This window comes from Branchiostoma lanceolatum, chromosome 5 (assembly GCF_035083965.1).
Source record: "Branchiostoma lanceolatum isolate klBraLanc5 chromosome 5, klBraLanc5.hap2, whole genome shotgun sequence".
NCBI classification, from domain to species: domain Eukaryota; kingdom Metazoa; phylum Chordata; class Leptocardii; order Amphioxiformes; family Branchiostomatidae; genus Branchiostoma; species Branchiostoma lanceolatum.
Window position 1 is genome coordinate 9,980,701 of NC_089726.1, and position 26,585 is coordinate 10,007,285.

A 26,585-nucleotide genomic window follows, 5' to 3' on the forward strand; every position below is an offset into this window, starting at 1 on the left:
GCCTTCTGGATCGTGCCATTTTATTATCTACTTTTGCTGATCACCTCATTCCAAGTAGCGCTTATGTCTTATGGAGTATCGCTATATATATCTGCCCCCCAAACAAGACCATGGGTCAGTGGTGCAGATGGTTACAAATTGTGTCAGGTATGCTTTATCCTTAGTCTCTACCAGACTAACTACGCTGGCTGAAAGGGGAATAATGCTGCATGGGGGTCTGGCTACCATAGAGTTTCATTGGCCAGGAGGGGGAAATGCTAACCTTCCCATGGAGTAACTCTCCTGGCCAAATATTCCCCTTTTAGCCAAATTCTACGATCCATACCCCCGCAGGAATGCCTGATGGAGGCTACTCTATCCTGACGATGGGACACGTTATGCCTCTGATGACATTCAAGTATTAAGCGATGGCATTCGAAAACACGGGTTGATTGGACAACGCATGCGCGTTGAGAGACTGAAATTAAGGAGGGAAAAGACGGGCTACAGGCTGAGAGCGAAGACGCAACGCTCTAGCTCCTTACTTTCGTCACATTGCTCGCGCTCAAGAATCGGCTTGCTGGTCATGAACTCGTAGCCTGCGGGGAACAGCGATAACAGGTAGGACCCATTGGGTTTTATTTCTTGTTTTGGTTTATCCTCTCTTTGAAGTCTGCGTATACAAGGTATATGTTCAAACAATATGCACTGGTGTTCCATGAAGGAAATCAGTAGGTCGGTTAAGAATGCAGCAACAGCTCTTGAGTCTTCCCACTGCAGATATGTCTTCCTTCTTGAAATCAACAGGCTGCAGCGTAGATTCTTCTTTTAAAATCCCGGCGTACTTTCTCGCTTTTGTGCGCTAAAATGGTGCGGAAGGGGCCATCAACACATTTGAATTGATAGTGCGTGTCATGATTGCGTGGTAGTTGGGAGAATAATGTGTTTTGCTTCACTAATTTTCACAACCACTGCCTGCTGATAATTTACATCCTGCGCGATAGAACCTGAGATTCCACACGAGGGGGTTTCTCTCGTTAAGGGGAGTAATGTTGCGTAAAACAGGGAGGGTACCATTAAACCGTATGTTCACAATCACCCGCTGCCATGCCACTTCGTATTTATAACGTACTCCCTTATGAAAAAGTACACGTCCTCTATAAATGTCCATGTGATGCCCTGTTTCATCAAGCGCAGAGTAATAGCTTAGAACGAACCGAACGCCCTATCCATACGTTTAGGTAATGCTTCGTTTATCAAGCACAAAGTAATAGCACAGATTGGACGACACCAAGGTTCATATCTCCAGGGCCACCCTCGTGTAATCTTCGTCTTGTGGAAAAAAAATGATCTGCCTCTATTCGGGATGATCCTCCGCGAGCGCGATAACGATGTGTAGATACCGTCCGGAGATCCATCATCCGCCGCCCGGGGGAGTCGTTCGGTGGGCTCGGACGGCAAGATGGGCCGGCCTCGTAATTGTACGGACAAGCTCTGTGTGTATTCTGTCCCCAACCAGCCATTCCCGCCATGCATTCCAAAACGACGCCGCAGTTGTCGGCGTCTTGGGTGCCATGATTGACGGACTCACTTTAGCTTACAGGCGCTTGCCAGGACTAACATTATCCGCTTGGTTGCCGCTGACTTTACTCAACTTCACCTCCTCATGGCAAGGCAACACGCAGGTTGCTATACAGCCATACTACTGAGATCACAGGTGTAGTCTTGAACACTGCCTAACGTCGGCAATTCGTTCCGTCTGACATTTTATATGTAATTGCTTTTTGGCAAAACTTTCGAAGGCTTACTTCCAACACCCTGTGTCGACCTTACATATAGACTTTTGAAACGGCGCCTCTGTTGCTATGAAAGTTTTGAAAGGGTATGAAAAAAAAAACAATCAAGAAAGCGGTCGATCTTCTGTAACCTTGCGATGCACTTAGCTTAAGTCCGGCGGTACACTCGACGGAATGAGCAAGTTTTGATTTTATTGTACTGTGAAATCTACGATATCTGTATGTTCACATGTTGGATGCAATGATCATCATTATCTACTGGATTCTGCACCTGTTATAGTGGTATTTTAGAGAAAAAAAGAACATGTAGGGTATCTGATGGTATGCTGAAATATGAGTGAATTGCAGATGCCTACTTTCAAAGCGGCTTACACTCCCTTTCACTGTTCCCTCTAAAGTCATGTTTTGAAGTTTTCCTCTTTGAAGGGAACAGAGTTTATACCACCCATGCACGTCTGCGTTCACCTTGACTTCATTTCCGGGATGCTGGTGGTTTGGTACCGCCTGGATGAACATGTTTTCCATGCCCAGGTCACGGAGATAAGCCAAGGCGCAAATTTGTGAACTTCCCTCGGAAGACTTTCCACCTGAGGTATGATTATGGTAAGTCAATATTCCCACTGGCGTGCGGCGGCATACAAACTAACGCCGCGCGGTTATCTTAGCACCGCCCATGGAGGACGATTTCCTCTTCTTCCCAAATCCTCGGTAAGGATAGACCTGCGTTACCCGGCTGAGCTTTATCTGCAGGCCGCATGCAGGGCAGGGTAATACCTTGTCGAGTTCTACAGGATGCCGCCATGCTCCGCTGATGTGATTAGAGTAAAGCCTAGGCGCGACGGACGCAGCTCATCAGCAAGTCCATGAGCTTTTACTGCCTCTTCTCCTTGGTGCTGAATCTGTGGTGGCTGTGCAGAATGTGTGCGGGGTTCGGAAAGCGTCTTAGACACTGAGTTGTCTAAATCATATCATCAATTCTATCCCTCATCGTGGTACGTACGTGGTGTACAAATACAGAAAAGGGAGTTAATGGCAATTGGGTGAATTTCCTTGAGGCTTTCGCTCCCAGCACCATTGGCAGGCACACCAAAACAGAACAAATTGAAAAAAAAAGCGAACGAATGACTAAATTCGATTATTAGTAATACAATTAGGAATACCCTTGCATGGAAATTGAATTCTACTGATGATAAAACTCAGCCAGTGTGCCTTTCGGTTTACCAGAACATCCCATTTGCGTCGTAAGGAGATTGTATGCGGCGGGAAACCGCATCGAGTTAGGGCGGCAATGGGATTTTCTTACCGGACATCTTGGTGCCGATCATACCCTAAAAATTACGGGTATCATGGCTAATATTGTGTAGACAGCCTCGAAGGGATGTTTCGTGGTATTTGCTAATCGAGGATGAGGTGAGGGTTGAAACATCGGGATTATTCCTAGGCTTACTTTTGTGTACGTGTACAATTGGTTCTACAGTAGAATATCCAATTAATTACCACCGTCATGCATACACGTCAAAACTTGCTAAACTTTATCACTAAAGCACTCTAGCTGCTATTTCCGTGTAGCTATATATTGCTATATGATCGTATAAAAACATTTTTCACTTATCACAGAAAATGTAGTTAAGGTACCCATAGTATGATAGTCTGCCTATATCAATGATAACGGAAATATTCTCTTCACTCTTCACTGAAGCATAAGCTTGCAGCTTAGCAACCCGCAAGATACAAATCCTACCATAAAGTATCAAAGCTGCATCGAAATACGCCGCTAAACTTTGTCGTATGACCTTGTTTGACTTTCACGACTGATATGCTGTTCCTAAGTACCGGCCGATTTGCTCGGTCTGAATTGATTGCATTTCCCTGCTAGGGATAATAGCGGACATCTGCCATCGCTGTAGTCGTATTTGCCCATTTGCGCTCCACGTCAATGGCTGACCGAACAGGGGATGGTGTCACATTAGAGCCCGGTGCGGGAGTACTGGGGAACAGGTTGCACACGTCATACACGCTATCAATCAACTCCAAAAGATCCGCGGGAGCTTTGAAGTTAGAAGCGCCAGCGTCGTAACGAAATATATTTTGTATATTCTTTATAGTCCAACAAAATATCAGCGCTGCTGCCACTGCACATATATGGTCTGTCTGTCAGTCTAAGAGACTGGGACTTAAATGCACAAATACGGCATGGTACAATCCAGATGCAACATTCTAGGTCAAATTTCAAGTTTAATACTCAGGCTCTCTCGGCCCAGAGAGACTATAGCTAGCTCGTTCTTTAGCACGAGGCATGTTGGTCTTTAAACGCTTTGTGCAAAGCATATACATGTACACACATAGAAATAGAATAAAACACACCTTTTTGTACATAGCTATAGTGTCGTCTAAAAGCATTGTCTGCAAAGAAAGTTATAAGGAATTCCTTTCACATTTGTAAATGCTTAAGAGAATTGGGATATACATTATATCGGAAATTGTTCAAAGCCTCTCAAACATACATACTAATAATGTAAGCTGTTACGCAGTTTGACGATAGCATATTGTCTGTCAGTGTATTGCATTTGCGTTCCTAGACATGATAAAATTTATCAGTACATGTCACTGGTACGAACGTGGTTTGACGATAGCATTTTGTCTGATGATATATTGCATTTACGTTCTAAGACATGATAGAATTCATTAGTACAAGTAAAGAAACAAGTGTGCTCACATCTGTGGAAAACAGAATTACGTTTAATTTCACAGCATTGCGGAGGATCAATTCAGAAATTCCTACAGTGCAAATAACCGTGGAACGTCTAATGATGGTTTGAAAACAGTGATTAGTACTTTCCATTCTCCATACCATGCTGTCTTCCGGAGCATGACGTCTTGTACTTGCCATAATTGCACAATTTGTTATGCCTGGGTCAAAATAGATTCAGAACGTCATCAGCCCATCCGGTAGGGCGGGTGGGTGCATAGCTTAACTCAGTGCCGTGCGTCATACAGAAACTTTCAAGGGTCCCTGTGACGTGTTGAAAACGTACGATCAGGGACGACCGAATTATATTGTAAGTATGTTCAGTGAAGATGGCTGTCCCTGTAGCTAAACTGGTTGCAGTCTCACTGTTGAACTCCTGGGAACACTTAGTCAGTAACTGAAAGACCCCGGTCTCGCGAATCTTGCGTACAAAGGGCAACTCGGTTGGGGCAGCACCCGTCTTTTGGAAGGGACGTAAAAAAGGGGTCCCTTGTTGGAGAGATAGATGCCTCGAGCAGGTTATGGGAGAATGGCTAGCAACTCTTCCCTGTACGAATATACCCTGGTACAAAAGCAGCAGGGAAACTTGCTGACCTTTGTACCACTGGATACTACAGGGCGAACAACAACATGTTCAGTGGTGGCAGACATGACCAGTGACCACAAAAGACTGATTCCGTTTTTGTTGTGTGAAACGAGTCTAAAATTGCGTATGCATTTTTCATCTGGCGGTAACAGGAACAATAAGATGCCGCACTGTATTAGCGCAGTACTTTACTGACAAAGTTTCACATAAAATCTCAAAATCAATTGCGAGAGTACCAACCTACAAATACAACGGAAAATTGGCATTGTAACCAGAAGCTCATACTTTGTGTACATTCCTTTTAGTAATAAGGTTATAAAGTTTGTGTTTTCCTTTATAGTAGCACTAATTACAAGTCAAACTTCCATGCCGCTCGCTACAAAAGATCTACTCTTCCCGTGGGAGGCCGTTTGTTGCTGCTCACATTAGCGCTGCAAATTGCGTCTTCGATAAAAGCTTTCAAGGGACGCCAAGCGTTTGAAGCGGCGCTGGCGCGGTTTGTACGGGGCATACTAAATGTTGGGAGTATTTTACGGGGGGCGATGGTGCGAGTCAATGATGATTTTCTTTAAGTAGGAGCAAATGCACATTTCATAGCCTAATGCTTTGTTGAGTGCTATGTCTTATATGTGGAGAAAGGTATTATGATAAAATACCAGCTGTTGCTTTAGATCATTTCATTTTTCCATTGCGCCTTCCCAATCGGCACTAAGAAAGTTGATAGATAGAGGAGTAGCAGACACATTCTTTTCAGTTAGATAACTTTTTCTAGAGATTCACACGATTGCAATAGTAAATTAAAAGCGAAAACGTTGACAGCTACATAGTTATCCATAGTCTTACGTTGAATCCATCTTCACCAGTGATTTATCAAGTCATTTGCCCCCGTACTCTTGTCCTCTGCTGATGAAGATAATACTTAACGCCTGGTTCTCAATACAGAACGCTCTCCATTACTCTGACAGAATGGCTGATAAAACATTCAGTCCTGCAGTTATGTTAGCGCCATTGACGTCAGAGCCTAAGAGGTTGCAAAACGATCATTATGTCTCACGTCACGAGAAACTCTGGGCCGATCATTTAGAGAGAAAGAAATTCATGGCACTGACTTCTCGCTGTAAGCAAAGGAAATTCAATGAGATAAGATAGAACGTCTGCGGTTTGTTTTCGTTGACAAATCTCTGCTGTTCGCAGATTAATGTATGATAGTTTGACCTCGATAGCGGTGAGTTATAATATACATCTAACAGATGCAAGATATACGGGAATCGGCTTAAGCGGTACTTCATCTATTTCAATGCAGAGGATGTTGATTTATGTCGATAAAGTTAATCAGGGTCTGATCATATTAATTTTACCATTTGATAACAGATTGATTTGATTTTGAACATGGATTTCCATAGGCAGCATCATTGTAATTGCTAAAATGGTATTTAAAATTTGATAGAAATCCGAAGACAAAATTTGATGCATTATGTATTCTTCATAACCTCTATTTGATAGAAGATATTTTCAACAACTTATTATGAAACACCTGCCGTCTCTCATGCAAACTTTATAGCTCTCCTCGGATCCGACAGCGTGACAAAGCAGCTTTTGAGTCGGGACTTATTTTTCTGCCACGTCCCTGCAGGAGATGGATGTATTTAGCGCCTCTTTCCCATCTCACAGCTCGGCACTGTAAGGTCGATAAATGTTTCCATATCCGCGGGTTAATAGTACAAAATGATGGGAGATAGACTCCCGCTGAGCCGATGATTACAGACAGGGTAGCAGGCAGATCCCCCGTACGCTCCTGCCATTGATCGCCGACAGATCACAAAACGGATCTGTGAATAATTGAAGACCTCGTGGTTAGGAAACCCATTTTGGCATCAAGGGGAAATGGAACTGCCGTCGTTCGGGCACTTTGTTTGAGCACAAGAGAATCCTCTCTTGATGTCCTCTTCCATCAAACGCAGATAAGTAGTGTCAGGACTCCCGGAGATACTCGCCAAGGTTATTCGTGCTGTGTGTGATAATATCTTTCACACAGTACAGTCTCTCGCACACTTTTTGTGCCCTGAATACAACCATATTCTTCTATACATTTGAAAAGAAAGGCGAAAGTTATTCAATCTTTCGTAAGAAAGGTCGAAGAATGGCTTTTCTTTACAAGAAAAGTTTACAAGAATGTCGTAATTCAATGTGACAACATGTGATGGAAAGGTTTTCGTGAAAGTCGTTATGCCTTAGCTTAATGACCATGGACAGCCTGTATTAAGCTTGTACCTTTATTGTGTATATATTATTACTGTGTAAACATAAAAAACAACTCCAGATGATTTCGACAAACATGAATGACTCGTTAAAGCTCGAGATCACGTATATTTTAGGATTAACGTTATGCTTGTCACATGCTGTACGCTCCATTTGATATCACGGCAAGCATGTCAGAACATCCGAGCATCACATACATGACAGCTTTCTATCTAACAAAACTAGTTCTTGGGATTTATCTAGCTAAAATATAATAGTCACATCTATGCAAATACATGGTTGACATAATATAACTTGTGATTACACTTCAACGAACGGAAAACCTGAGTCGCAAACTTTTAGAATGAAGTTGAATAGGACCTTCAAGTCCTTTCAGTTGCATAATTGCACTTGCATTGCATCTGAGTTCATAAACAATCTACATCATTTTCGTTACATCGCCGAACCTTTAAGCTACAAGTCTGCTTTACTGATGACCCATCTGAAATAAAGACACATGCTCCAATTTTATCAACATCTTAAACCCCCATATGAGCAATTATTCCATACTTTTACTCATCAAAGTGTGTGTGTGGCTTGTACGTATTTACGACTTCACAGCATTGTTGCATCTTACGAATTCTGCATGTTTGTTATAAACGTCTTTTGAAAACGCCAAGATGAACAGCGGTGAGTTGAAAAACGACCGCAAACGCACGGCAGGACTTGCTTTCCTCGCTGTGAAAACACATCACGTTGTGTACGGATTAGTGATATAATCTTTTCTGATGAACTGATCGATGTGGAATGCGATTTGTATCTGATAGCCGTGTAGGGGATCATCCCTTAAAATGTAGGCAGCGCGCTGTGCTGTTCTTTGATTAGGTGCAGCCCAGTAAATTTCTGCCTTCAACGGGAAGTCAGGAGATTCGTATAAACCTGCATTGATTTGTTCAACCATGTTACATAAGTGTCCCAACCTGTGCTACCTGGATTGAACAGTGCTTTTGATTAAGATAAGATTGTCATTAACATCTTACCGTCGCAGCTAACATAAGGAATACAAAATGTATCATCAACACAAAGTCTACAGGTAAGATTGTCATTAACATCTTACCGTCGCAGCTAACATAAGGAATACAAAATGTGTCATCAACACAGAGCCTACGGATCGACATGTTTGTGTTTGCCTTTGGATACCGGTAGAATAAATCTAAAAAAGTACTTTGTCACATTTAAAAGGTCTTTGAAAAAATACATGATCCTACTACTACTATAGAAAATACATTGATGACAACCCCAACTATAATGGGTAGGAATACACCGGGAAACTTTCTTCATGCTTAAAATGCGATCAATCCTCCATGTTGTCGCACGGACAGATGCAAGCAGATGGTTGTAATCATTCTTCTGACCATGGCTGATACCGGTCTATAGGATTTAGGGCTGACGGGAAGCAACTTATACACAGATAATCAGGGGTCTATCGACATGCCCTGCAGACTGGTCAAACCCCGTATGTCGTGATAGCCGCCCAGTCATGATTCAACTACATTTAACTCAAGGTTGAGGTATATCTGGACTTACTCCGGTGAATAGAGAGATTTGTCAGCCACGTGAGTGCCAATATTCCTAGATTGATGAGGATATAGAGGATATGGTTTTATGTGATCCCAGTTGACCGGGCTATTGATAAATGATTTTATGAATTCCTGCCTATAAATGTACGCACCATGTTGAAGAAAACTACTTAATATATGGGAACAGAGTATCATATATTTTGATTACTGTGTAGTTGAAATACTCCACAACCGTTTTTGTAAAAGTATTCTTGATGTTCGCTTAAACGCCAGCAATATGGCATGTAAAGTTGAACTTGTCAGATTCTCACAAGATGTTGATGTTTCTGTTAGGATAGATAAGTATCGTTTACGTTTGTGGATTAGACAGCTAAACATCTGTATAGACCCTTTACAAGTAGATGGTCTATCGTCGCAACAGCAGAATATGACAAATACATTTCTTGTCTATACGTTTCACCTCTCATGACCCCAGAGGTTGTTGTTGCCTGTGTATCCTAGCTTCGACCACAGAAGTTATCCAAGGTTACGCTTGACAGTCAGGCCTGACCTTGCCGGGGTGAGACGACTCAGTGCGTGTAATGGGAAAACTTTCAGGCGGACTTCGGATCATACCCGCGGCTACAAGACAGCTTGGCGCTCCTGAATTTTTCATGGGACTTCTCCTTTTCATCGCTACTTCGAAATTGCGGGGTGTAATTAGGGACATGATGCATTTTAAGAGATAGCATGAATACTTGATGAAGGTAATCAAGAGTAAATGAACGAAATGCGAATGGCTGACACATGTAAAAGACTTGAATGGGAAGACGAGATGTACGTTGAAGTGTTATTGAAAACATTTCAGGCAACATTACCAGTCATTGCTGTTGATATCTCATGTGGAGTTTATTACTCTGCGGGGGGACTATAAAAGAAAACTTTTGAATACTATGGGTGGATGGAGTGTCTGTAAGTGCCAAAAAATACTCACAGAATCAACAGGTTTGTGTAGTACTAGTTCCTATCAAATCATCTGCAACATTACAGAAATGTTACGTCTTGCCTTTAATCATTACTTCAAATTGCTTTTTTGTGCTTTTTTATATGCTTGAATTTTAAGAGCAGCGATTATCAAGAAGTTTTCATCGAATGATTCTCTCAACAAAATTGGCTCATGAACATTATTTTGAGATATTCAAATATTGATATGATAATCTGAGAAACGGAATTACCGATACATGATATTTTCATGTATCATGTTGAGATTCCCTGGCCAATTGTTGAACTATAGCTTTATTATTCTCAGTGTTCTTTGCCGGCCTTCCGCTAAAGCAATCTACATTCATCTTGACAAAACTTTTCTGTATGCCTCTGGCCTCGGCGAAGAATTAGACAAACTTTTCCTTGCAACCTCTTGTCCCCAGAAATATTTGAACTCGCCTTCAAAATGTAATTCTACTTTTCTCTGCGAGACAAACTGAAGTTCTGAATGCATGCCTGAATGTTAACTTTGCGGGGGAACTTCGGAGAGAGGGAGAAATGCCCTTGAGCGACCGTTTCGGTTCGTCCTAATGTGCGTAACGCGTAACGGGATTGAAGCGGAGCATCGAGAGCATCAGCTGACGTTAGCAGGTGCGTCAGTGATTCCCGTGATTCGCACCGTGAAGCGGCGGCTCGGGAAGTCTGTGAGCAGAGCACGCCACGGCAAAGAGCTGGGAAGATACTTCAACCAAGAGCGCGTTTTCATCCACGCCTGGGTTCTACTTTTACATACTCAAATCATCAAGTAGATCTTGGCTGTGTTTTTCATGTGTTTACATTTAATGGATCTCAAAACTTCCTCTATTATCAAATTTCACCCTCTTAACCCTTGTCCTGCTGTTGATTACGTACAGTACGAATGAAGATATCTTGAACCGCTCTGAGTACTCGTTTGTGCCTCAAGGTTATCATAAAAGCATAAACTATGATGGCACAGATGTTCCTGATGTTTGTCGAGTGTTCACAGACCATTAACTTCTTATTATGACATCTACTGTTGTGACGCCAACTGAAAAGTAATTAAAACTGTCAGCATTAAGTCATCGACGGAATGATTTCAAAATCCGCCGTTAACGCATTCAACTGAAGAAATTATTAATAATGGACTTACTGTAATTGTTCAATTAAAACTGTCAGTAAGCGAAATTGTAATGCATTTTCGGATACCGGATGACTGAAACTGCATAGTTGATGTGGGTAGGTCCGATGAGGATATGTGTTCTGCATGTACATGTATGTCACAGCTGACTTAACGATAAACACTTCTGTCCTTCTTGGTTGTTGAAGAGAAATATCTGTGGTATGATAGACGGCAAAACGTCCCTGTATCGTGTCTGCCATTACGACCGTTACGTGAGCCAGTTCGTTTTCTAGAAGAAGTCAAAACAAACGAGAGAAAATTTAGACTTGCTGCGGACAACATTAGACTTGCTGCAGCTTTTGGTTTCTGAAAGAAGTCAAAAAAAACTTAAGAATAGTGCGGAGACCATGGCAATATAGCGGGAAGGGATAACTGAAGAGAGGGGTGCTGCTGTGAAAAAAAGTAAAGATCTTAAACACATTTACGGCTGAGAATGAGATCGCATAATCAGATATGTTTGATAAGTCACACGTGGAATAACATGTTTTCTGTTGAGCCCCCCAAATAGCTATGTTGTTCTCTTCCACAATGACGTCTCTGTTTACAAAAGCACATGACTGGTAACATCAGAGTACAGGAAAACTTTGATGTACATATAGAAAACATTTTCTCAAGGTTATTACACCTCCCAAAAGTATCTCTAATGTACAGAACAGAGGCACAGCCGGAGGAGGAGGGATATGACTCTACAGATGGCCTACGTAATAGTTTCAAAAAAAAAATTTGATTGTCCAAAAAAAATTCAATCGTTGCAAAAAGCGAAGAAGGAAATTTAGGGGACTATGATTAAGACCGTGTGCACAAGATCAAATATGAGCCTTGCGACATGACGCATTCTTCTAATGTCGGCCTCCATTGACTCGTTAGTTTGATGCATCATCTGTGAAAAGTCAACACAAAAGAGCTGGGGACCCTTTTCCATCAACGTCCGCTTAGGGGAGTGTTCTGCCTGGAATGTTATCTTTCCGTCTTCAATCACTTGCGTTGACTAACGCAAATGCTCACGAAGGCAATCTTAAGAACGAAATGGTTTCGCCGTGCCTTCCAACCCCAAGACGACCTTTGTCTCTTAAAATGCACGGTTCGGTGACAGCATCAATCTTACTATGGTGTCGTCACAGTTAAGTGTTGCTTGACTCTTTTCTTTGCACGGGCGCGGATGTAGGACACTGAGCATGAGGGACGTGTTATTTTCCTGCTCCTGCATCCGACAAATACAGGCTCATATGTGTGCCGTATGTACGGAAACAATCTGGTTCCAAACATCCAAGGATTTTTATCATATCTCGGAGCCCGTTATCGCCAGGTCGCTGATAATCTAGATCAAGCCTGTGGGTCAGTCCGCAGGGTCAGATACTTGTGTTTCCCTATCAGAAATCGCTCTAGGGAGTCGTGAAGTCAATGGCATGCAATGGCTTAGCAAAAGCGCAAATAGCACATTTTTCTACTTCGTTTCCAGGGAGAAAATACTCCTACTTGCTGGTTCGCCGTTTCTGCAGGGCTGATTTTGTTCTTTGTGCTCCACATCTGTGTGTATGCCTTCTCATCATGCAAACGCAGTAACTCCCCAGCAAATTCCATCCGTGCGCAGCTCATTCAAAGTCATTAGATGTCGATCCGTCATTTCGGGCAGCTACATATGCATTCCTGTACGTCAGAGAGAAGCGCTCCGAGACCTTTTCTTTTCACCGGGGGAAAAAAGACGGCTTCTTCGCCTTTTGTGCGCTCTCTTTGTTAAACCGAAACTTGCAATGGAGTCCTGACCTACTAATGCTTTGTGTTTACTCGAGTAATCTCCCGGTTTAATGAGAACCACCTTCTGTTTTCGTTAGACAGGGCGACTACGAGCTTCGCTGAGGTGGTCTAGCGGCCGGGCGGGGAGCGCGCGATTTCCACACTAACAGCAGACATGGAGACCAGCCAAGAGGACGGGAAACTTGCAGACGGCGTCCTGGTCGACAAGGACGGGACAGCGGCGGTGAACGGCACGGAGAAGAACCACCCCGAAGAAGCCGAGGTGAAAAAGGATGACCTTCCCGAGAGAGGAGAATGGACGGGGAAACTGGACTTCATCCTGTCCTGCGTTGGGTTCGCCGTGGGTCTCGGCAACGTGTGGAGGTTCCCGTACTTGTGCTATCAAAATGGCGGGGGTGAGTTCATAAACGTCTTCTCACATTCACATTTTGTACATCTTATAACGGTTTCCAGATGAAAACAAAGTATTGAAGTATCTTATGATGGTATGAATACTTTATGTCGTGTTCTAAATGGTGCGGGGATGCAGGCGGTCGGACAGGAGTCATTTGTATTCAGGGTGTGCCCCTAACTTTAGCAGTAGTGGTGAAAATTGCGGTGCAATCAGTGTTAAAAGCCTCTCATTATGCTGTGGGATGGACGATGTAGTGAACACGGCACTAGCCTCCACCCGTCTTTATGACTCAAACCAGACCCGACTCGCTCCGTCTCTCCACTCTGCTATGCCGGGTCATATAATAACGTCCGTCCCGCTTTTAAGACTAGCGAACCATTTCTGAATTCTTAAACTACTTCAAAGGACGGCGTTCCTGCAGCTGTATTTGTCTTTGCTCCCGTACCCAACACTAGCTTTGTCATGACGAACTAGTGCTGACCTTGACTATTAACTGATGGCAAAAATGTACTTCCATTGACCTTGACGGGCGTTTGATTTTTGGAGACTGAAAACGAAAAAAAAAAGAGCATCGTGGACTTGATGATTACGAAAGTCTCTGTTTCTTTCAAAGCGAGAATTTGAATCTTACACTGGCCACGTATTCATATTGATTTTAGTTTCCGTTCTTTCCATTGAAACTGAATTCATGAAATGTCTCCACCCAACATTTAACTAATATATATTCTTATCTATATCAAAATCGTATTCAAAATTGCTTAGAATGTCAACTTTGCAGTAAAAGTAACGAGATTGTCTACTCTGTCTTCATAGCTTAAAAAAGGCATATGTCTTTCGTCTCATTGTACTTTTTCGCCAAAATTAGAACAACACAAAAGTAGAATTCCGAATGCTTGATCAATTGAGGTGTTTGTCTGTATTGTTGAGCGAGCTTTGTTCGAGACGACAATCATAAATGTTTGATGTTGAGGCGATGTTTCCAACATGTCTTTCTCTATCTATAACCACACTGACGTTTTCCTTTCTATCGCGTATGGCGAATCCAATAAAGCTGAACTATTTACTTAGTTAGCCGAGGCCAATTCCTCAAGCACATGCCAATTTTACCGCTTATTTTCTTTTATAGCTAATGCGCCGGCAACTGCATGTAAATGTCGCATAAAAAGCTCTTAGAAATCACCACAGGTCCCTTTATTGCCAATACATATGTTTTATTACGACTGCAATCCTTCATGTAAAAGTTATTCCCGCAGCATATAATCAAGCTGTCTTCGAAATTACATCCTTCGTTGATATATCGTCTATCTTAGTCAATAAGAAATGCAGACTCCGCGGTAGTTAGGTTCAATTTGCCATATAAAAGAGAATACATTTATATATCTATATTATTCTATATTGTCAATTCACGCTCAAATTTTAAGCTTATATGAGGAGAAAATCGCAGACGAACCTCTTGATGCAACGTCGCAATATTTCTGCATCGTTTTTATGGATTTGACGAAAGATTCATATTACGGTTAATTAGAGAGGAACCAGGATTTCAAATTCTATTCACTATCATTGATCAATGTTCTTGTTTGACAGAAAAGAATACTCTTGCAGTCAATTTTGAAAACATATTCTGACGTCAGCGAAAACAAGTATCGTAAGATTGCAAAGTTTCACCGCAAACGACAGACATTGCTAAAGACAACCCTGTTTCCCAACAAGGACAATCATACTAGGGGGTAAATGTGTTTAACAACTAGCAGATGTTTCCAAAACTACATTGGAGTACGCCTACATGCCTTTGCATGCATTTGGCATTTAGAACTCACAACTTTCCATCGAGGTCACTGACCCGGGAGGGGAGCTACAGCGGCAAAGGCCAAGAGTCAATAGCGCCCGGTCAAATGTCGGGAATCTACTGGTGCGGCCTGAATACCGCTGGGAATAATGCTTCTTTTGTCGTGTTCCGCCTTGTTTCGAACAAGCTTAAGACGGGACGATGTGTGAAAGGTCGTGGATACAACAAGGGTATTCAAACAGAGAAGACGCACAAGCTAAAAACATGCATGCAGTCGGATCTGTTGGCCAAAAAGATAATAACACAGCATATAATAGATTTCTCCTTAACAATAAAAATATGTGATTGTAATATGTGAATTTAAAAACACCATCACATGAATATTTTCGTTACAAAATACGGTACAGCATAGTATAAGAGAACATTACGAAGACTTAGTAAGAATGATTTTGTGTTTATCTAACGGTACAGCTTGCAGCGTCCAAACATTCACTGGTACTTGATATCGTGAAAGGTTCCAAGGTATCAAGATTTTTGTCTTTCAGTGATGTGTTCTAATTTCGAACTAAAGAAGCCTTGTGATGATAAGGAACTGTGATCATTGTAGACCTGCAGAAGTTCGCACAACTGTATTCTAACCCTGCCCCTCTCTCCAGGCGCCTTCCTCATTCCGTACTTCCTGACGCTGTTCCTGGCGGGGATTCCCCTCTTCTTCCTGGAGACCAGTTTGGGCCAGTGTCTCAGCATAGGTGGGCTGGGCATCTGGAAGATATGCCCGCTCTTCAAAGGTATGTTCATCTCAATGCAATAACCCTTTGTACAGAGTAATCCACATCAGCTAAAGAAAACAAGTGAGAATAGCATATGAAGGATAGTTTTACCAGAAATTATTTTCCGGAATGTTTAAGGTCACTTAGATGTGTCGCGGGGAATGTCCCTGCACCTCAGCTGGTAGCAGCCTGACAGCTAAGCTCCTGGTTCCAATTAGTTGGTAACTTGGAGACCAATCCTAGGCAGGGCATTTTAGTTGGGGCAGAACCCGTCTTTTGGAAGGGACGTAAAATGGGGTCCCGTGTTCGCCGGAGGTGCCTCGAGTACGTTAAAGGGGAAGGGCTGGCAACCCCTCCCTTTAAAAAATGCCCTGATACTGAAACAGTAAGGAAAATTGCTGACCTATGTGCCACTAGTAACTCGGCACTACAAGGGTCTGAACGAACGAACGAACGAACGAACGAACGAAATATGTTACAGTGTGTGGGTCATGTGATTCTGTTCTAGTCCAGTACGAGATAGTCTACCATCAGCGTCAAAACAACTGATGAGAACCGTGAGAATTAGACCTAGATACGTTTGGGTATTAGAAAGAAACCTTTCCCCAAATCCGCGGAAAGCAGGCCGTAATCCCCTAACTCACGCTTCTCTTCAGAAACGAACCCCAAAGGTCCCGTATGACGCAGGCGATGTTGTCTTATCTTCTGCAATAATGAGGTCGACCTGTTAAACGGGTATCAAGTGGAATCATGGCTAGTCCGTTTGAGCCACCTCTTCTATACATCCTACAAGCGTAACATTGGTCAGACGTAAGGTTAAGGCAGCTATCACATCATATGTCATCTGATGGGCATGGGCCGTGAAACGTTAAGATGTGTTCGCCTCCAGGAGGAGGAGGGGCACTGTTTGCTTGCAACATCGAGCAGTTACAGGTCAATGACAAGGCACTCATTCATACATACTAAACTAGAGTTATTCAGAATTTTGCATTGTTTTATTTCACTGACAGATCATTTTCATAGGGTCATCTACGAACTTTGTATTTGCAAAATGAGTCCTGGAAGGATCCATTATGATAAGGCCTACAACGTAAACTCTTTTAGGATTTAGGAAACCCAATTTCCAATTATCCAAAAGTCTTCGCAGTCTCATTCCACTAACAATAATAGTTTTGGGGTTGATTCATTCGCCTAACGGTAGATATTTGCTAACATGGCCCGGGCTTAACATATCCTACAGCTTTCGGTTAGATATCCCAGAATGCAATCCAGGAGGTACCCGGATGTTGACTCATGATTCGTGCTGTCGTACATGTACTTCACAAGGTAGCAATTTGTAATGATTGTTATGAAACGATTCTGTCAGATACTTCTCACTTAGTCATAACAAGAGCTAGTCTGAAATCAAAAAGGAAATTCTTCCGAGAGCCGTGATGCATTTAGGAGTAGAAATTGGCTTTATTAGCTAATTACAAGCTATTTATCCTTACCCAAACATAATCCTTTGTCAAGCTACATTCTAGTCAATAAAAGCGACAGCGCAGTCTAATAAACGCCTGCTCCTGCAGTAATGACTCAAGATGAGAGTTCGGCGCCGAGGGATGGGCCTGAAATTGCAACTTTGCAAATCTTCTCGTCTGTGATTGATAAAGGCAATATTCATGTCATGAAAAATAAACGAAGTCTCCTTACTCAATTTGTCACTGTCAAAGGGCGGTGCAGTTTGCTGAGAAGTTAACAACTGTATAAATACTAGGGGATATTAAGTATAATAAACTAGTTCCAGACGAGACATTTGTTCAGTAATCTTGACTTGGTTTCGTGTCTGTTCCGATTATGGTTATGGTAGCTCATATTCGAAGTTTATGTACCCGTGACGTGTTCACCACGTTTATGAATATTGCAATATTTAGAAGGTTTTGGTTTGTTAGTTCACGTTTTATGTTTATGTTCCTGTGATGTGTTCACCATGTATACAGTTTATGTGGTTGCAATATTCAGAATGTTTTGGTTGCGACGATAATTGTGAAGCATGTTTATGTCCGTCCCCTAAGGTGTTGGCTATGCGGCTGCAGTGGTGTCGTTCTGGCTCAACATCTACTACATCATTATCATCGCGTGGACTCTCTACTACCTCTTCAGGTCAGACAAGCAGAATCATGTAGCCTGACGTCAGCTAGACGTTATGTACAAATTCTGGTATTTGCCTTATGCATCATTTGAGAGACTTTACAGAGCAATGCAGATAAAACTAATGCAAAGCTATGAGATATGACAAACAGATTTGTTGTTGATACAGCAATTTAGAATATAGTATATTGGTTTATGAATACTGAGTGGTGCATTTTATATAATGCATCATGAATTTGTCTTTTCAGTTCGTTTCAGTCTGTTCTGCCATGGGAGCACTGTGGAAACGCCTGGAACACTCCCAACTGCTTCACAAACTTCACCATCCTCAGTAACATGACCAAAAACGAGACCGCCAACTTGACAGACTCTACAAGGGAGTTTTGGGAGTGAGTATTAGACCTACATTAATTATATACTACCAATATAAAAACCGGAAATTAAGTAAGATAAAAGACCAGATATCAAGACTGTTATTCTTGTCATCAGAAAGCAAAACAACTTTCAAACAGAAATGTTTTTATAACCAACTTAACATCTTACTAATATTTGTCAGAAAGGCAGAACAGCAGAAAGGCAGCATATGACATACCCTTTGCATCTGTGCAGGAAATGATTACACTGAATACAAATTGTGACATCTGTAGACCCCTCTGTGTCATGTGACAGTAATTATTCATAGCATTCAACCAATTTTACAGTGAACTTTGGTGGTTTGTTCTGAAATGTGTCATACATAATATAGTTATGGGTAGTAACTTTCAACCAATTCAAACACATGTCGGTGACACGTGTCTGACATTAGTGCTCGCGTCGCAGGACTACCGTGCCTATGTATGATCATGAGTTCGACGTGAGAAGCAGTTTCAGGATGATTACTTACTCTGTTCTAGATCAATGTATTACAACTCATCCCTCTGATGCTGTGCAGAAGCTTATCCTGATGGAACCGTAATGCACATCGGGATCCCCACACATTTTCTCACAAATCTAACACTGCGAACAGGTTGCGAACTCCTTACTCTATACGATGATGAAAAATCGACTCAGAGAATTTACGATTCCCCCCTTTATAACCTGTAAGTAGAGTGTACAGCGACATCGTGATTCATTTTCTGTATCTGGCCTTCAGTAAATGAAAAGTCGCGTTAGATAACGTGAAGCCAATCAGAACCGTCCTTTCTGATGAGCCAGCCATGTCCTTCTTTACTTTACTTAATAGGATTTCATTCGCATCAGGGACTACCTCTCATCCACGGCAGAGTAATTAAACCTGCATCACGACTGATTACTTGAAAATAATGACACGCGGGCAAAAGTAGTAAACATATCAATCTATCCGCAAGGTAACAGTTACTCAAACAACTGGATAGATTTTGGAAACGGTCAGACGTTTTAGGTAGCATCCACTGCCTTTTTGTCAGTGACTGAACAAGATTTGTGGTTCACCAGGCTTTAGATAGTCCAATAGAGAACCAAAAGTAAGATAAAGTTTTAGTTAAATATCAATTCATCGCTTGAAATTAAAGGGGTGCTCTTTTAGGGAAAATGTAGACTTAGATTTAGTTAGATCTAGAGGCATGTCGCAGTTAGAGAAGTCCATGCAGCACGTTTTGTCTTCAGCCAGTCTCATCGCATCCTTCCATCTTCTGCTCGCTGTCTGGAGATCTCTGTCAATCGTCTGCTGCCAGCTTATCTTATGGACGACCCCTCATTTTTGTGTGGGAAAAGCAGCACAAGATATTACACTATTGTGCAGGGTATTACCAAGTCCCCGTTCCCTGACATATGACACAAACATGTTATATTTTTCTCCAGGCGAGGAGTACTCCAGATGACTGATGGTCTCCACCAGCCCGGGCATGTGCGCTGGGAGCTGGCGCTGACTCTGCTTCTGGCCTGGATCATCGTGTACTTCTGCATATGGAAGGGCGTGGGTTGGACTGGGAAGGTACGGGGAAAACCACACGTAATTTCAGTGTTGTCTTTGGACAAAATTTGTCGTGACGTCTTATTTCGATATCAGAAACAATCGGATGATCCCAACAGACAAGCAGTCCTAATGTGTGATCAAGAACTTGATAAGTAGACGTGGAATTGTCTTATTTGTCTTTAGGGGTGGGGAATCCTTTGTGAACTCACAGAAAACATGTTTCTCGACTTAAGTTACATTCATACCAACATATCATGATATTTCGTTTCGTTATAGTTTAGCTACTAGACAAAGGTTCTGGGAGTTTTGCTGATTTTTTTTCCGAGGCAGAGCAGATCGAGGGACAATAATTGCTGTATAATTGCTGCTTGCAAATATCTTCTACACCTTGCATAGGTCAAGTTTTCTTCAAGATTCACACGGTGAATGCAATACTTTCTCTCTGCCCTCCTATAGGTTGTGTACTTCACGGCGCTGTTCCCTTACTTCGTGCTGTTCATTCTACTCATCCGCGGAGTCACCCTCCCCGGGGCTTACGATGGCATCATGTTCTACATCACACCCAAGTTCGAGAGGCTTCTGGACTCTAAGGTACGTACAGTCTATTCCTGATGTTTGCAGCAAGACAGTGCCTTTAGATTATTCTTTCCCTCTGGAAGGAAAGTTAAGTGTAAAATGTCAACATACCACACTGCCTTGCACATTTCCGATTGCAGCGCTATTCGGGGCTACGGTATATCTAAGGCTGTTAATGTATGGATTCTATATGCTTCTTTGCACCTGTACAAATAGCTTGGGAACTTTTAAGTTTTCTTTTCAAAGTCTTTAATCCCCAAAACTTACTTACAATAATCCCCGGTAAGAAATTCTGAAACCGTTACTACAGATGATTATAGCTATAGACCTCGGTGCCGACAGTGTTTTTTCTTTCAAAATGTGTCTAACCGTGAGCTAACACCAGCATAGCTTTGATGCCTCCATTACCACATGGATTCGGATTCCCGTCAGTAAGTTTATCAGTTCATAAACCTAGCCTTTATTGATCAGATACACATATATACTGTAACCCTGGGCTGTAGATCCGTTAGACGCGTTGAAGTGTATCGGGACAGGTTTTTTTTTCATATCACCTCACTCTTTCATACACCACTGTCACTTCACAGGCTTTACTGAGACATGTCCTGGAGCAAATGTTAGACTAGGAATCATCTAGCTGTCAATGCCATTCTCGCACGACTGAATCCCAATGACAAAGGCTCTAGCTGCTTGTGCGTGACTGTATTGTAGACCACACAATTTGGCTGGGAATGTGTAGATATCTGGTAAGGATAACATCAACACGTGTACGGGTCAACAGCCATTTTGTATCACCATTGCCCCGGGCGCTACGTTTCGGTGTCATCGCAACCTCGCGAACTCTTAATAGATTTAAAAGATGATCCACCAATTGTGGCTTATATCTGTATGACTGGATAAGAAAGCCGAGAAGGGTTAGAAATTATCTCAGCTTGCTTTCAACTGAAGACAAAGGACTCGTTGGCGCGCAAATGTTTAGTTCTTAACTTCTAATCATATCCAAGGTTATACTCAAGTTATTTTGAACTGTGCTGATGCATTGATACGAAATTAAAGCAAAATACATGGAAAAGTCACTGCTTACAGTGTGATCCACTTGACGCTTGTACATGCTTGCAATGTTGATTTTTGCCTGCAAACATTGAAATTCTTCTTGCGTTTGTATGTTTCGTGTTCGCCCCTGACAAGGCGGAGAGAGGCGAAATCACTTGCAATATTCCCTGTTGTGTAAGAACTTTCGTCAAACGTGACTTGTTAGCAAAGACGATGACAGTATTTCAGTTTTTAAATTTATATCTTACTTTTCATCTGGTGACATTTACTGCATTCATGTGGAACGAAACCAGACGGTTCCTGGAGCCAAAGACATTTCGCAGAGGTGACGTCAATATCTTGACAGGACTTGAATAATGGGCTTTAATTACTGAAGATGACGGCGGGAAGATGACATTTTTTGCCTGAGGCCAAGCTCGGATCTATTCAACTTTTCTTTGATATGTAACCAACCGATTCGATTCAGAGCTGAGTGCTTCGTGTGCGCAGAATATATCCAGTAGAGACACAGTCGATGATAAGGGATTAAGCTACGTTTCTTAAGGAATTATGAACTTTTACATATTGTAATAAATCCTTCTCGTTCCCAGAGTTTGCACTGCTTTGTCTGTCATCAAGCCTGGGTGATGACAACCGACATTTAGATGACAAAAACTAGAATCAAACAGGAAGATTCAGTTAGTCATGCTATTTTTGTCTTCTAAGGGTAGAAACAGTATCAAGTAATTTAAAAATTCTCTCGTCTTTCTCACGACTGCAGTTTCACCAGGCAAGGAAACAGTTGCTATCCACAAGCATTTCTAACATTCTTGAACAGACATCTATGCTACACGTCATATGATCCTCATCTGACATAATCCACCCGGATTAGGTTTCCCAAACACTTCTATTGAGGGATACATCGCACCACAACACATGTACTACTCTAATCCCTCCTGTAATCCTCGGCAGGTGTGGATCGATGCGAGCACGCAGATCTTCTTCTCCTATGGGATCGGCCTGGGCTCCCTGGTCGCCCTGGGCAGCTACAACCAGTACCACAACAACGTCTACAAGTAGGTCACTCATCCCATCTCTCAGCTAGCCGTTAGTCCAAGTGTTTGACCGTTGGGGGCAACAAGTTTTCTCCACCTTTCTCGATTTTCTGTTCTTCTTAATATTTGACTTTGTGTTATTCAATGGACCAATCTCTATCATCCTCCCGTCTTTACCATTGCATGATAGTTTGGGCTAGTCCCGGTAGCCGTGACACATGGTGGTGAGGAGGTCTTCGTGCGCGGATGTTTTGCTTGACTCTATCCTGTATTTTAAGCATTTGAAATGCGGTCTCTGCATGTGAACACTGGAGTCTTCCGGAAGCATTTCAATTCGCTACTGCGGCCATAATATTGCCGCACTTCTGCCCTTTTCCTAACCTAACCGAATTCAAAGGGCCATTGATATTCATAGAGGCAAAAGGGCAACCTGTCAATCAAGTAGCTCCCGTTGTGGCTGGCCTTGCGAGATAAAGAACAGATCACCTACAGGGTTAGACATGAGTAAAGCGGCAGGCTCCACCGCTATCCATCTGCGTCGTATCTTCTGAGAGATGAAGTTGAGAAGTTTGATACGGTACGGGGGTAAATGTGGAATGCTGAATGAGACATGACGCATGGTCAAGAAGGGGGCGCTCGCCTACGCATCATAAATAGTCTGCGTTTGTCGACGTCCAAGGTGATTAAACTATCTATTTGCGAACGATAATGAAGAGCATGTCATGAGCTATACCTAGAGCTAGGGAGTTTTAATCAACGTTCAACGTACAGCGTTTTAAAGATTGTTTCCTAATGTCACCCACATGCTACCAGGGACGCGTTGATCGTGTGCACCGTCAACAGTTGCACGTCCGTGTTCTCCGGCTTCGTGGTCTTCTCTGTCGTCGGGTTCATGGCGAGCGTGCAGGGCAAGGATGTGAGCGAGGTGGCGGCATCAGGTAGGGAGACGATGTTCATGTCTAGGCAGAACACACCTCATGTAATCTTATACCATATTGTATGTATACATCTATCTACTAAAAGGGAGTTAGTTCTTTAAGATTTACCATGATAGACTAACATTAAAGCATGTAACAATAGAATTATGCTATACTTGCAGCAATTCTTTTTTTCTTCTTCAAATCCAGGACCCGGCCTGGCTTTCCTGGCGTACCCATCCGCGGTGATTCAGCTGCCCATCTCTCCTTTCTGGTCCATCTGCTTCTTCCTCATGCTGCTGATGTTAGGACTGGACAGCCAGGTACGGGTTCTGTTTTTGAAAATGCTCAATGGGTATGTTTTTGTTTATGTTTACGTTAAAGTTAGTTTTAGGATGACTGCACAGTCGGGCATATGTGCGGTTGATTCCTCTTATTGTTACCGTTTTGGCTGGACAGCCAGGTAAATGTGCTGTTTTTCTTTTTATGCTCAATGATGTTTATATTGATGTTTATGTTAAAGTTAGTGTTAGTATTAGTGTTAGGACAGGACGGTCCAGTCAGGTACATGTGCTATTGATTCCTCTCGATGCTACCATGTTGGCTGGACAGTCAGGTTAGTGTGCTGTTCCTTCAGTCTACGGTAGGTAGTGATTTTAGGGCTGGGCAGTCATGTGTATTGCTGCTTCTTCGTGATGCGGTTAATGTCAGGAACTTGAGTTGTTCTTCCCGTTGTACAGTTCTGTACACTGGAGGGGTTCATCACGGCTGTGGTTGACGAGTGGCCGCATCTGTTCCGCGGACGGAAGGAACTGTTCATCGCTGGCGTCAGCTTCATCTCCTACCTCATCGGACTCTCTCAAATCACTCAGGTGCGTTGGGAAGAAGCTATTCTCATGTCAGCATCAGGCTTACACTCTGTGGTATCCATAATACCGACGAGTCTTTGAACATAGCTCATCTTTTCTTTATCGCCCCTTTTAAATAGCACTGAAATGACAGGCTAGCGCTCAATGACATGTTTTGTACAACTGGCTACCGACGTAAAGCAACGGGATTCTATTCAGCACTTAATGCTGTTATGCGCTAAGTCCTAACATATTTCATCTCATCCAGGGAGGCATATACGTCTTCGAGCTCTTCAACTACTACTCAGCCAGCGGGATGAGTCTGCTGTTCCTGATCTTCTTCGAGGTTACCGCGATTTCTTGGGGATATGGTGAGTCGGACGGATCACAAGCATTCCGACACTTAGCGATAAGATACAGTGACAAACACATGATTATTCATTATGCATATATGACTCGTCCTATTTGAATTGATTTTTGGTACCTTCTAGAATATGTGTATACATACGAGCGATACATAAATAGAGATAGACAGGGACAGAGAGACACAGCAAAAAAAAGCTGCAGTGATTTCTTCGTCATTTTTGTAGGCGTTGATCGTTTCTACGACAACATTCAAGACATGATCGGCTACCGGCCGACACGATGGTGGAAGGTCTGCTGGCTGTTCCTCACCCCTGCGGTCTGTCTGGTACGTTCCAAAACATTCATCTTGTACAGTTCTTACCTTTCAGGGTGCAGGTAATCTGCACAAAATATCTTTGCCTACTGCTACGTCGATGAAGGTTAGACATCCAGGCAATACGATACGTGACGTCGTGAGGTAACAGGTACTCAAGGTACTGGATAGAATTCGGAAACGGTCAGACGTTTCAGGCATTTGATACTACTGTTTCGTCCAGTGTCGCTGACGGAATGTATTGGATGCTAAACGTCTGACCGTTTTCAAATTCTATACAATTGCTTGAGTAGCTGTTGCCCGGCGTATCCTTGCCTATTGATTTAGAAAAATGCGTAGCTTGACTGTGGGTCTTTTTCTTCCCGCCTGCAGTTCACCTTCTTCTTCAGCCTGGTCCAGTACAAGCGGCTGAAGTACGTGGACTACCTGTACCCGGTGTGGGGGGAGGTGATCGGCTGGTTCCTGGGACTGTCCTCTATGCTGATCATCCCCGCTTATGCCATCTACAAGCTCGCCGTGACTCCAGGCACGCTGAGAGAGGTGAGACTCGTTCCACAGCATAAAGTTACAACCTTCTCTTCGCTATGTAGTAACGAAACTCGCCGTAGTAACGAAACTCGCCGTAGTAACGAAACTCGCCGTAGTAACGAAACTCGCCGAAGTGGTGCCACTCGCAGGCCACTTCAGCAGGGAGAAGGTTAAAGTAAATGACCCTCCACAAAACCTTTCATGATTTTAACATTCCCTGCGTTGTTGTTTTCTATCTGTCAAGGAACCAGAAACAACTATGAAATGTCTTTCGTGCCTCGCTTGAAATTGGTTGGTTGGGCAAATACTACAAAGGTGGTGTTGTTGCTCCAAAGAACAGTTACCGGCAAGCAACTGGACATAATTTGCAGACAGCATCGTCAGTGACCGGATGGTGTTGTTGGTTTGCCACATATCAACTAAAGTCTTTTTCACCGTTTCCCCCAGCGCTTCTGGGCCACAGTGCGCCCCAACTTGGACGGCGTTCTCCCGCGGAGCGCCACGGCCGAGGTCCGGTACGAGGCCGGAGTGGACGACATCAAGCTGAAGGTCCAACCCGCCTCAAACCCCGGACTTCCCGATGACAAGGTGGAGCACTGTAGTGCAGTATGACGTTGTCTCTCGAGCATGTGATTTCTGACCAAGCTGTGCAAGGGAGATACCAGCGGGTGGCTGCTGTGTGTTCCTGTTAACACGACATCTGGCGATTCGCAATTGAACAACAGCGAGTCTGGTCCCCATGCAGTGGATATTAGGAACGTTCGAACACACTGGAAGGGATGGAGACTTCATAGAAAGATGTCAGGGCTGCTCCACTCAAATGTTTTTGGTAGGACTAGAAAGAAACCCAAACATTGAATGTTCTGAAGAGAGGTACTCGAGAAGCTTCGGTAAAGTAATCAAGAGTCAGGAGAACTTTATTTGACAGTTGGAAGCAGAAAAATGGAAGCAGACAGTTGTTTGGACCAAGAGTCTCACTCAAAACTGATTGATTTGAGCGGAGCAACCTTAACAATAGGATCATAACAAAAAACATTATAAGGCAATACGAATACTGGTGTTAACCTGTTCATTGTGACACTGTACAGAC

The 26,585-nt window shown here is 42.9% G+C and overlaps 1 protein-coding gene across 1 annotated transcript; it reads left to right on the top strand.

Moving 5' to 3' along the window:
* Positions 1-457: 457 nt before the first annotated feature.
* Positions 458-26,248, top strand: LOC136434963 (sodium- and chloride-dependent GABA transporter 1-like). Its single transcript, XM_066428096.1, has 15 exons — positions 458-600; positions 12,925-13,242; positions 15,684-15,815; positions 17,852-17,939; positions 18,176-18,316; positions 19,746-19,878; positions 20,317-20,451; positions 22,441-22,544; positions 23,337-23,461; positions 23,651-23,763; positions 24,181-24,312; positions 24,557-24,659; positions 24,879-24,979; positions 25,340-25,507; positions 25,943-26,248. The coding sequence occupies exons 2-15, from the start codon at positions 13,002-13,004 to the stop codon at positions 26,105-26,107; spliced, it is 1,881 nt and encodes a 626-aa protein (XP_066284193.1). The 5' UTR covers positions 458-600; positions 12,925-13,001; the 3' UTR covers positions 26,108-26,248.
* Positions 26,249-26,585: the final 337 nt, after the last annotated feature.

What these genes read in the sequence shown, in the direction of transcription:
- LOC136434963 (XM_066428096.1), top strand. Translation starts at nt 13,002, where the DNA reads ATGGAGACCAGCCAAGAGGACGGGAAACTTGCAGACGGCGTCCTGGTC. An exon ending in GCGTGGGTTGGACTGGGAAG is followed by an intron (nt 19,879 to 20,316) that starts GTACGGGGAAAA and finishes GCCCTCCTATAG; the next exon opens with GTTGTGTACTTCACGGCGCT. An exon ending in AGAGGCTTCTGGACTCTAAG is followed by an intron (nt 20,452 to 22,440) that starts GTACGTACAGTC and finishes AATCCTCGGCAG; the next exon opens with GTGTGGATCGATGCGAGCAC.